Below are 13413 nucleotides of genomic sequence, written 5' to 3' on the forward strand. Positions count from 1 at the left end.
AGATTTTACAGTGTAGAGCGTTGCACAACCTCTGGTTAGGAAACACGGCAAAAAAAACCCAACTTCAAAGCCTTCTAAGTCCAGCAGGCCAGGTTATTTCAATTAGTCTCCAACAAGGACCTTCTTCTTCCCCAGCTGGACCCCCACCTATCACTCCAAGGGATCAGCTACACAGGACCCTGTCACTCTGTTTCCTTTCACGACCCCCCCCAGGGGCTTTTGTTTTGGAAAAGGAGAAGTGAGTCAGGTTCAAAGAAGAGGAGCAGACCGCAGAGTAACATGAGATGACGGTCTTTCTGACGGGCCATGTGGATAGCAGACGATGCACGACTGCTGGTTTGGAAAGCGGACTTTTTTTTAAATTTCTGATCGATAAACATGCTCACAGATGCACACAAACAGTTTGAAATGTGTTTTTATTCAGTCATCATACACATTACAATAAGTACAAACTGTATTTAAACCACCATTTCAACAAGAAAATTAAACCATTAACACTTGTAACCCTCAAAAATAATGTTGTAAACTATTCTTTTGGAAACAAAAAATGGTTTACAGATTTTCATAATTATATCAGCATTGTTCTACACTTTAACACCAACTACAGAAATGCATCTCCTTTGAGACTCTTGTTTGAGCTTTCGGTATAGTAAACTTCCAAAAACCTCGAATCATATGTGCTCTCCTGAACTAAAAAAAAGTCTTTGTACACATTCTGGGAACAACTATGTTTTTGCTCTGATCATTATTTATATAATTTCATAATATACCAAATTATTTAAATGCTTGGTTTTGGTTTCTAAAGGTATTTTGGCTTGTTTTTGTGGTCAAACTATTGAATTCGTTGTTGTTTTAAAGGTTGACCCCCCAAATTCCAAACAATAAGACATATAAGAAAGTATAAGTGAGCAACAAATGATATACAGGGCCTTAGAGTTTAATATTAACCCTCATCAATTTCTTAGTGATTTCTAAAAAAAAGGAATTCAGTTTCATTAATATTGGAACACAGAGCTGCTCCAGATAATCAGCCAGTTAAAAATAAAAGTAAAAGTATACAATATTATTTATTGATTCCTTCATTGATTTTAATGAAAGCATTTATTGATTCAATCAGTCTAGAAATACAGATATGTAAAAGTAAAAGTTGGGTCGATTTACGCTTTGTGTGCAAGCTTAAACCTGTTTAATTTAATGCAAACCTGCTGAACTGACATTTGTCATGATAACACGTTCTGGCAAATTAAAAAGTAGTCTACATCAGCAACCTGTGCAGACAGCATCACAGTGCTGTGATGTGATGTGCCAGTGCCCAGTTTGCATTGCTCAGTGGTGTAATGTGACAAGGTATTGTTAATTTGTTACAGTACTTAAGTTTTTTTTTTTTTGCTTGATTTTTTTTAATTGAGTTTTTAGATCTTGGTCAACTTTTTTACTCCACTACATTTCCAGGTATTTTAACTACTACAAAATAGAAAGAAGGGAGGAGGGGGACAAATGAAGGAGTGGGAGGGAAGAAAAGCTGGATTTTGTTCTTTCAATCCTTTTCTTTCAAGTATAATGTACACTATATTTTTAAGGTTGTGTATGTTATAAAGAAATAAATGTTATCCTAATTATCCTCAGAATTCTGACATGCTTTTTTATCACAAGCATTTACTTGTACTTTTACTTTCAGTACTTAAGTACATTTAATAAAATAATATTACTTTTAATACTTAAGTACAGTAAATGACAGGTACTTAAAGACTTTTACTTATGTTATATAATTATAGTTGACTAACTTTTACCAAAGTCATTTTCTGGAAAGATATTTGTACTTTTGCTCAAGTACGGCTGCACTGGTACCAGTGGTATCCAGCACTGGTATTGCATTAAGCAATATGACAATGTGATAGACATGATGTTATGTTTGTTTATAAACGCACTAACTGGTATCTGACGGGCTTTGAGCCGAGCATCAGCAACATGAAGAAGAGCAAGTTTCAGGAGAGATGGAAAGGGGCGGAGCTGTGCAAGCTGTTTGTTTGCTAGAAAGGAACAGGCCCGTTGCTATTTAAAGGCTATCTGTCGCTCGCTTTGAAAGTGCGAAGAATGGCTGATACATGAAGTTAAATTAAAGAGATTATCTACACAAAGCACTACCAAAATAACAACATAAGTGGCAGTTTTCTTGAGGGATTTCACCAAGGAGCTGAAAGTAACTGGTAAGGTAAAAGACCATTTCTAACAGCAAGCTGGGCTACTTCCTGTTGGCTATATATTATGTTCTTACCATTAAATATAATATAAAACATTTATTTTCTATTTTAGAAAGTAACTTGCAAATGTAGGAAGATAGCATGAAGGCCTCTCACCCATCTTTTGAGTGGTTAATCTGATCTTGAACACATAGCTGGTAGCTACATAGTTTGTTTATATGATGTAACAAAAATGCATATATAATGTATTCAATGTGGACATAGAGCTTGATGTTACGCTACGCAACGTTATAATAGTTGGACGGTTCTTTGCTGTTTAGGAAGGTGTCATTATGTTACACCTGACTTTTAATATCCAACTGGTTTCAAAAATGCTACTGTGAGCCAACCCTTAAAAAGTACAAAAAACAAAGTCTGAAAGCAAGTGTTGAAAAAGTGCAAAAGGGCGACCTTTATGTAACATTTGTGGAGTTTTCTTTCTCAGTCACTCAGCAAAACCCTTGGTTTGACTGAAGGCTGTTTGCCCACACAAAGGCCACATAAGAGTTCAAAGTCTCTCAACCAAAAAACTGATCAGGTTCGCTTCACATGTGACATGAACACGAACACATCTGGTCCTATTTTAAACTGAACGGGAGAAGGGAGCGTTGATTGTGATGATGATATCTCTGTGTAGTATTTATACAGTTCTCTCTAAAGCGAAGATCGGACGTTCAGTCATGCAAAAACGGGAATATAAAAACAATCATCAGCATTTTTCCCCTTTACCTCAATACCCTCAATCCTCACCCCTATGCACCATTTACCACAACCTGGAGGTTTTCCAAACTAAACAAGAGGGAAAACATGAAGCCAAACAACATGCTGAAAGCTTAATTAGTGCCTGAGTTTTTTTCTTGATAAGGTCAACAGGTCAAGAGAAGACCACGGTCCTAACATACAACACAACAGCACAGGATGTCCAAATGCTGAACTCTGAATGCATTCTTTGCAACAGGCAAGATAGTTAAAGGTTTTGTGATGTGGAGTGGTGTGATACATAATCCAAAAGATGGTTTAGCAAGTTTGTTCTTGGGTCATCATCTGGTCTTTCTTCTCCCTGAAAACACAAATAAAAAAAGAGTCACTGAAACAACAAACTATAAATATCAAAATGATTTTTTTGTTTTTCACACCATCACTTCTACTAAGGTATGTCCTTATTTCAAAGCTGATTATCCTCACCTTTCTGAACTTATGTTGGGTAAATGGCCATCCAGACTGCATGCACTGTTGCTCCACGGGAGTTGAATAAGTGACGCAATGGGAAACACTTGTTTAAACAAAAGTGGCTGCAGGAGAACTGTCTGGTGACCTTGCATCAGGGCAGGAATCATTTTCAACTCAGTCCTTAATAACAGCACTTTATAGCTCTTATTAATAGTGTTTTATTAACAGAGCATATAAAATGTAGTCGTTCATTAGGGACACTTGCAAAACAGGAACATAAATGTTGAAGGGCAAAATGCAATAATGCAGTAAGCCCTCCCTTATTTGAACTAGTGATGCATTAGTTGGGATTTGACATTATATTTTTACAGGGAAAATTAACAATCTTAGGAGGATTGTCTTTTGAACTTGATCAAGCAGCGACCACGAGGTGACACATGTTGCTGTAAGTATCTGCTCAGTGGCTGTTTGATTTTTTAAAAAAAAAAAAACAGCTGTGTCTCATCAGAAATCTATTTATTTTTCAGTTTTTGATATTGTGCATATTATGCATGTCCTCAAAAGATGGATTCACAAGTGTGTCTTAAAATAATACTTGCTTACCCACACCGTATGTACACTGAGAAAGTACTTAGTCATAACTGTTCCTTTTCTCTACTCTGACCATTGAAAGATACCTTCCTAATGCATACTTAATGGAAGAGACTGCAATCCACTGTCCCCTCTCTCTGCAAAAAATACACATTGAAGTTCAGCTGAAGCTAATATAAGGCTCCGGCCATCTGAGTTAAATCAAAGTGATCTAATCAAGTGATTATCTTCCAGAGTTTCAGCCTTTGTAGTATAAAATCCCTCCAGTGCAGCACAGCAGGAAACACTGTCCGGGAAACGCAAAGCAAGAACTTTATACCTAAAAAACTAACTTAGTTAGCCATCTAGAGAATGGCCACTTGATGTTACTATCTCAGATTGCATATAAGCTTCGGCTGAACTGGAGTGCGAATTTTGACCTCCATTTTCTCGATTTGAAGGAAGGGATCTCTGATCAGTCAGATACAAGAGAAATGTTTATATCAAGCTGTTTCCAACTTTTAAGAGTCACACCAAGAACATTAACTATAACAGTAACAATAAATATATTGTTTTGAAAATCGTTGTAAGTCAAGTGGATGACAGAGTCCACACCCAAACTTTCAGGATTACAACAGTGGCAAAGGATATAGTTGAGATTGCTTTTACAGCGATTTGATGAACGACAGAAACACTGACAACCACTCAAATTTACAGGGTGTCACATTAAACATGGCAGATGACAATGTGGAGAAATTCATCATTGAGGTTAAACTAGAATTACCGCCTTGCGGTTGGAAGCCTTTTGCCAACCAGTCAAGTTACAATTGTAGTTTACATCCACATCTGTGAAAACATGGATGCTTCACACTCGTCTTCCCCAACAACAACACAGATGATCTTTACAGTCAGCACCGTTTCAAGGTGGACACCCGAGATTAGTGTCACCTATTCACTATCTGACCAAGCGCCTCCCCTTCTGTTCCTGAGTTACGACGTTAAATAATGGCCATAAAAGCGTTTTTGCAAAACATTAGTGAAGTTGACCTTTGACATTTTGAATATGTAACGTTGTCACTTTTAAACGTGTGTACATTTGTGTAAAATGTTGTCATAAATAGCATATTAGTTCTTGATCATATTTTGTTAGGTCACAGAGACTGTTGATTTTCAACCAAATTCAAATCAGTTCATTCTTGAGTCCAAATGACATTTGTGTCAAATTTTAAAAAAAAAAAAAGAAGAAAAAAAGGACAACCTAGCTGGCACAGAGGCATAAAAACCGTTACTGAGAATTCGCCATCGATGAGTCAAGTGATGAGAAGCTGACAAGAGACTTCCCAAATCACAGCACTAATCCTTGAAAATGTTTTGCCTCAGTGATGATGTTTTTCAACTTCTGAAATGTTTTTGGGAAGTCCCACTATATCTTTTTAGATACATACTAAGTGGGTTACTATTGTAGATATGCGCTTGAGTGAGAGCAAGAAAAAGAGAGACAGGAAAGGCAGAGGACAGAGAGGGGGCAACATGCAGCAAAGGGCCTGGGCTGTAGTCTAAAGTCTTAATGGTACGCACTCTACCCAGTGAGCTACCAGGACACCGCTATTATCATGATGGTGCCCGTCATTTGGTGTTGAGACAGCTCACTTTGCTTAATGTGCTTCCCCCATTACCCTCTGCTAAGTTCAGACAAAGCCCCCCCCCCGCCCCTTCCCCCAACTTTTTGATGTGCAATATAGCAGAAGTGGACCAGACATGATGGTGTGTATACATACACACATACACACACACATACACACACACACAAACACACAGACTTGTATCTTATGGTGTAATGACTTTCTTACTCCTGTGGTGAGCTGCCAGCAGACCTGCTGAAACCTGCAGAGTAACCCTAGCTGTGGAAAGTACCCCTGCAAGTCTGAGTCTGAGAACAGGTTAGTGAGTCCTTTTCTACCTGTCGCACACCTACACACATGCATGCACACAGTTGTGTAGTATCACTACTTCTTTCCTCCAGACACGCAACCCAGACATGATCTGAAATATGGTAAGACCCCTGCTGCTTCCATCCTGCTTCTGATGTTGAGAGGAATCAATGTGTCTGCACTTGTTGGTCGGGGAGTGTGTTTAAAGTGTGTGTGTGTTCATGCTTGTCAGCGTGACCACTCACACTCAAGGAATGTGTAAGATTTCTCTTTACGCATTTAGGCTACTGTCTGCGCAGTGTGATTCCTGGCTGTGTGTGTCCCGGGTCTCCTATGTGCACCAGCATGTCATGTGTGTGAGATCACCTCCCTCACATCTGCAGACCTCTAGACACTCTGAGTTTCTTTTTACACCTGGCCTCCCTTGATCGAGGCTTCAAGAGAGAGCAGGTGTGCTTGCTCCTTGACTCGAAAACATAGTAGTTTCATCGCTGCCCCAAGTGCTGCTGGGAGCGGGAGGTAGCTCTCGACTCCTACCCTTTTTTCTTCCCTTTGCCGGAGTTATGGCGGGGGAAAGCCCAAATGAAGTCTATGAGCCCATAAAACAGGCCTTTAATTTGCTTGTATACGCCCAGGAGTACTGTTAGCCTCCCGTTTCTCTGGACTGCAGTCATAAGTATGATCCCACGGGGTATATGGGTTTATTCGGTTTGATCAGATCAGAAGGAAATTTATGAGTTACAGTTAAGAGGCTGGGACTTGTTGGATTTCTAACAGGCAGGTGGGATTCATTGCTTTTGTTTTTTTGTGCCTTTGTTGGCGCTGCGAAAAAGTTTTAACTATTGAGAGGAAATGGGAGGGGAAGAAGACCTCTAGCTATATACCAGTTTTCACAAGATAACATGTGCCTCTTATTTCCAACATATAATCTATCCATTCAAAGACGAAATTAAATATATTTGGGCGGCTATGGCTGGAGGCTCGCCGAACAAAAACAAGGCAGTATCTGTGTCATAATTCAGTGTTTGTCTAACCAGTGGAGACTTTTCCACTCGTGGTTTGTACTGAGAGGCAGATGGCCAGAAGGTTTTTGTTTGATTCTGCAATTAGTTTCAGTACAATCGTTAAAGTGATACTTAACTAAATAAGTAACTCACTGTGTAACATTGAGTTCGTAAAGAAAACTTTGAAGACTATAGAAATTATTCAGTCTACAAACTCTCACACAAAGTATGCAGTATAATGCATTTTCATTCATCAAGTCGTACACTCAGTACTTTGCAAATACCGTACATGCTTTTTAGCTAAAACCTTACTATTGAAAACACTTCGCATAAACAGTGTCCTGCATGGACAAGTAGCGTGCGTTTGAACTCTGCTCAGTGGAATGCAACAGCAGAGTTCAAATGCAAACGCTTACCCAGGTGTGATACTTGTATGCAAATGTGTTTTAAATTCATCAATAATTTTCTCTGTTTTTGGGTTCGAACAGATTACGGCCTAGTCACCTGCCCTCACAAAAAAAGTTGTGTTACAGGTAAAAATACATGTAAATAAATTCACATACAGGGATGGGTAAAAATGAACGAAATGCTATGGGTAGTAGATGAGAACAAAAATAACCATAAGTGCCCAAGCTGGTGGATGCTCAGCAGCATCTGCCAGACTTGACAACTTTATCATACAGCAGACTTATAAACAAGCAGAGGATGTTTGAAATGACATCGTTTCGGAGCTGAGGATGCAGCTAACTGATAGCAGTTGGGTACATTCACTGGATGTGTGGACACAGGATTAACACAAAATCAGTTACCTTTGTGTCACTCTGCATTACACGAGGAAAAGAGTAACGCCTGCACACTTACTCTGTGCCACACAAGTTAAACAGAGACAAAGTTTTATTCCTACTTGTGTCTTTGTCGGGCATTTGTTTGTTTGGCATGGAGCAAATATGCCGGCTTTACTTACACCTACATGATGTGCATATAATTTTTTTCTCTCAACTTTTCATAACCACAAGAAAGAGCTGATGGAGCGAGTGCTTTGTATATCTGATCTGAGCAGATTACAGTACAATGACCCCCGCCCCCCCACCACACACACACAAACACACAATTTAAGATATTTATATATAGCATATTATTCTGCATTTTTTTAGCCACTTCAGCCACTGAACATATTTACATTTCGTAATTACCTTTCTATAAAGTACTTTTCCTTGTTAGTGGGGGAGTCACCCTTTCCCACGCAGTATTTATACTGCTTTCACATACACAAAGAATTCACAACAAACAATGAATGTTTATATAATCCAATGTTTGTTTGTAATTTAATCTCACTGATATCAGCCTCACTGCTTACAGTGCACTATAATAACTGCACTGCTGACTGTACTGATAATGCAAACATTCCCTACTGCTTTATAACAAGCGTTCAGCTGGTGAAACACTGCGTGACTTTTATTATGAAGAAGTCACAGGAAACGCAACTTATGCACTAACCACTTGGGTTAATCAAAGGTAAGTTTTCAAAACAAGATGGCTGCAGTTTTGGGAAAGGAACAAACGAGTAAGTAGGCAACACAGCACACCACCTCCTTGCACTGTGCCGTGCTATAGTGTGGAAAACTACGACTGTCTTCTTTATGAAACCACAGCTGTGCTGTAAACAGATACATCAGTTGCTCCTCTGGTGTATTTCTGATGAAGTAGTTGCTCAACAACAGGATGTAACCCCCCTCCAGTTTTAAGTTTTATGGGGTTATAATACCACCTGAAACTGTATAACAACAGTTGTGTAATATTTTGGCTTGTTGGATATCTACATTAAAACTCATCAGCTTACCACAAACTTGGAATTCAATAGTCTAAAAGAGGCCAGAGGAGGAAGAAAAACAATATTTTCATAGGAAGAAGTGAAATAATATTTACCGTATCGTCGGCTAGGTGATAGAAAAACTACCTGTGCTGCCTCTTTGGAATTAAGAGAATGAATTAATCTGCAGCAGCATTCAAGTGTAAAAGACAACAGCTGCAGAGGTCACTGTAAGACATATTTAATTTGCTTCTTTTATGTTTCCTGTATTGGATTTTGTAGCACCAGTGGAATAGAGGAATTGATTTTTCTGTGAAGTGAATCCTGTGCGAACTCACCTCTCTTGTTTCCTGTTGTGCAGGTGGATCATCACTCCCATCGTGACCAGTGCAGAGAGGGAGCCAACAGCGCCGAGTACAAACCCCACCTTATCATCTGTGAAAATCAACACTGAATTAATCACTGCTATCTGTCATTGATCATTCTGCACAATCCATCCATCCTCCACAGCATTTAATATCTGGATCAATAGAAAGTCAAAAGGCAACCAGGGAAGCACTGATGGTAAAGTAAAAGCATTAGGGGGAAACTGAGGAGGAGGGATCAATGAACCGTCACAGCTCTTTTGAACAAGCAGTCCCTTGGAGCTGCTCCGTAGCCAAACATAGAGGACTGTGGTTGGAGATCTGCAGCAAGGATTTACAGTTTGGGCTCGTAGCTGGGTGTGGCTGAAATTTATCATACATGTCTGTTTATCTTAGTAAATAAAGGATTAAAAAACAAAAATCCATGCTTGACCACTTGAGTTTTTTCTGTGAACATGGTAGCCATAGTGTCAATAGCTTGGATTACAATAAATGTAAAAATGTAAATGTATGGTTTGGTCAGATGCAACTGTTAAAAATGTCAACTTCACTTGTAGTCTAATCTACTGGGCTGGATTTCTTTCTCTTTTTTTTTTTTAACATTTTTGGAGGGATTTTGCCTTTATTGGGACAGGACGGTTTAAGTGTGAGGGGGGAGAGAGAATGGAAGACATGCAGCAAAGGGCAGAGGCCGGAATCAAACTCGCGATCGCTGCGGCGAGGACACAGCCTCTGTACAAAGGGTGCCCGCTCTACCAACTGAACCACCGGGCGCCCCTGGGGCTGGATTTTTATTGTTCTGTGTCCCTCTCCAGATTCAGAGGTTTATTTCACTAAATTCATTCAGGTTAACATTGTGCTCATGTTAGCTAATTTCTTGTTGGAGGAGGATTCACAGGGGGAGCATAATGCTTCTGCAGCAACACTTTCTGCCAAATTCTACCACCTCTTAATGGAGAGCGCTTTGAAATGCAGCGCTAAAGCTCACTAAGGCAAAGGAGCCAGTGTTGCCAACTCCATTTTTCAATGAAATGCACTTACTTGCAAAGTTGCAAGATGATGTCATATGCTCATTTGTATATTGGTGACATCATCACTTATCAATGGAAGCATTAAAACTTTGCTGAATTAGACTCAACTGAAAAATCCTCACCTAAGCATTTAAAAGGCATGAGAGCTATGGTGCTTGTACTACAGTGCATCACTTTCTTGCACTTCCAATGCAAAGAGCAATAGCTTCACCTTCAGCTTTTATGAATGCACCTGTAACTGGTGTATGAGCTTATTTCACATTATCATGAACAAAAAATAGATATGAAGAGTCCTGGTCATTGTTCTTAATGGTTTTACATGCAAGTTAAACACAGCCACCCAAGAAATGATCATTGTGTTCTGCCAGTATATTAGCAAAAGCATGAATCAGTTTTCCGATAATCACCAAGAAGATCGAACAAAACAAAAATGAAACAGTTTCAAACTCATATTTTAAGCACAGTGCTGGGAGGATTGATCAGTCTCCATCTGCTGCTGTTCCCAGCAGTGGTTTTAACATTGTTTGCACTTGCTTAGGTAATACTGTGATCAAATTATAACATCTGAATCCTTCCTTGGGGTCTTTGCAAGTTCAGCGTTCAATTTTCCAATCTATTTGACTATTCATACAGTTCTCTGAGCCACGCAGGCAAGTATACAGATGCTCTGGAGAAGGTAATTATCAAAGCACCGTCATCCTCTAACGCATGAACGCATGGACACATGTCAACTGTGTAACATGTTTGTCAGGTAGGCACTGCAGGCGCCTTTAAAATGTCATCCGCCTCTGAACATCAAACACACACATGCTGCAGAAGCACAGTGGAATACACACCCACATGTGCAAATATTCCCTGAAGTTTCTAAACCAATCAGTTTCGCTACACATGGCCAGGCTTTCGATGCTGCAGCACTGGTGTCAAGCTGCTGGACGCCGAAGCCCTCGGCATCAGTGCGACAAGCTGCACTGAGTATAATTGCATTAAGAGCATGTGGAGGTCTGGCAGTCAATCAGTGTTAACATTCACCTTTTTCCTTCTTTCTGCTGGCAAAGTCCCAAACCTATCTCATTACTCCACTGAACCCCCCCCGCATTGATCAAATAGTAAAGCTCCAGGGAGCAATAGCACTCAGTTTGGATCATTACACTTCCAGTGAAAAGGGTATTAACACACGACAGACATCATGGGGTTGGACATACCAATCTGCAGGTGACAGAAAACAGAGAAGACATTTATCATTTATCGCTATCATCTGTACTCAGATAAAATGGGATAATGTTTTTTTAAATGTTATTCCTACAATTTGCAACAAATTCAAATTTCTGAGCTCATAACCCTTTACAATGTTTATCTGCGAAGAAATTTTAAACAGATGATACCAATCAGAAAGAATCACAAGACTGTTTTTACAACCCTAGCACGCCCACAGACCCCTGAGCTACATTCTTATCACATAAAGCATTTCTTAAGATAGAGATGAGTTTGGTTTTTTTTTACAGAGCTGATATCATCTGAAAATAATTCTGTTGGCTTTTTTTCTCTCTCTAGTAACAGTGTGTGTCTTTGCACCAAGCTACTGTTGTCATCTGATATATGCATCTTACCCTGTCTGACTTATTGTGACGGGTGGAAGTATTCTTGGAATTTGAACCATGTGTCAGACGGCAAACTTTAGACATTAGATGTTCCACGTACGAACTGAACGAGCACCCAGATACATAAACACACTCAAAAAACACAAAGCCGAATGGCATTAGCCAACATTGCTTGTCTCTAAACCAGCTTGTTGACTTCATCCATGGTCAGAGATTTCTACCAGACACTTTCGGAGGAGTTTATGAATATAAAGTCAACACAGCAGCAGCAGCAGAAGCCGCTCTGGAAGATAAAAGTGTCCACAGGAATTAGACTCGGCTTCAACAGCTAACCTTTCTTGTGGTCTGGGACCCTGAGGCCTGCAGTGTGTGTCTCTGAATGTAAATGTGTGTTAGGGATGGGAGTTGGTACTTATTACCTTTAAGGCATCCACCAAAATAACCCAATACCAAGTAGTTTTAAAACTTTTCTAGTTCAAAAATATCTGCATTCAATACTTTTTTAACCAGAACTCCCAAAAAATGACCATTTGTATGTGTTTTTTTAATTTAATGCGACATGATAGAGTGCCCTAGTAATGAGACCCAAAACCTGGAAATGACTTAGCATTTAAGCACCTCCTGTTCCCTCCACTCAAAGTCAATGTTTTTTTTGTCTGAAATAAGTTCTGTGGTTAACACTAGCCTAAGAGGCTTAAATGTTTTGTTCTGTGACATAAAACATATCACTAAATACCCCAATCATGAACTTTGAAACACTTATACGTCTTAAAAAAGGCGGTTGCTATAAAGTGGCAAAATGAGACTACAGAGCTGATCACAGCTCACAACTGTTAAATCATGCGACTATAGTGTAGTTTGTTTAAAGCCTAACGTTAGCTTTTCACTTCTGGTGATTGCATTTGGGCTTCAAAAGTTCACCACAAAGTTTATTTTCCACAGTGATCCAAAATCCAATGGAAAAATCTCATGGGCTTTTTGACAACAGAACCAGGACGACGCAACCCTCCATGTCAATTTATTGACAGGATGTGAGTGTTAAAGTATTTCATTGATGGCAAGATGGTCTTATAATAAACTAGGCTGTCTATGCAGTAGAAAGATGCAAATTGGTGAAATTGGTGCTTCATGATCAGAGAAAACAGAGAAAAAGGACACGTTTGCTCAGCTAACAGAGTGCACTGCGCCACATCAGACCTATCATTCCAGCTGGTGGGTGATGATGAGAACTCATACGTGTGAAACAACGGCGGCTGGCTGGCAAGAAATGATCTCATTTTACAGTTAAATATTAAGCCAAAACATGTTTCTGAAAACATCTGAGGCAAGAAATAGGTAACTCAGTTTGCTTAGTTAAACAGTTTGATCTTTGTTTTTCAGCCTCCATTTTCACTGTGCTGGAAGCAGTGTGGCACCTGCTCCCTGTTAGAAAAACTCTTGCTATTTCAGCTAAACACGTCAGTAAAATGTGTTTCTAAAAACATTTTAGTTGATAAATAGGCAGTGCAGTAACACAATCTTGATTATTATTCAATCAGCACTACCTAATTTTACTGTTTGATCAGATTTTGGTCCAAGTTTAAGAGAGATAGGTGGGTAAGCTCTTAAAATGTTTGTATACTTGTGTCCTTGGTGGCAGCACAGGTGGTGGTTAAATACGAAAATGCAGACTGTAGGTAAAGCAAAAGCCCAAA

The 13413-nt window shown here is 39.4% G+C and overlaps 1 protein-coding gene across 1 annotated transcript in view; it reads right to left on the reverse strand.

Annotated features, from left to right (window-relative positions):
• Positions 1-397: 397 nt before the first annotated feature.
• Positions 398-13413, reverse strand: part of susd2 (sushi domain containing 2) — a 29785-nt gene continuing 16769 nt past the window's right edge. Inside the window, 2 exon segments of the mRNA XM_042488600.1 lie at positions 398-3300; positions 9064-9160. Coding sequence (XP_042344534.1) covers positions 3258-3300; positions 9064-9160 — 140 coding nt within the window. The 3' untranslated portion in view covers positions 398-3257.

Source organism: Plectropomus leopardus, chromosome 6 (genome assembly GCF_008729295.1).
Source record: "Plectropomus leopardus isolate mb chromosome 6, YSFRI_Pleo_2.0, whole genome shotgun sequence".
NCBI lineage: Eukaryota > Metazoa > Chordata > Actinopteri > Perciformes > Serranidae > Plectropomus > Plectropomus leopardus.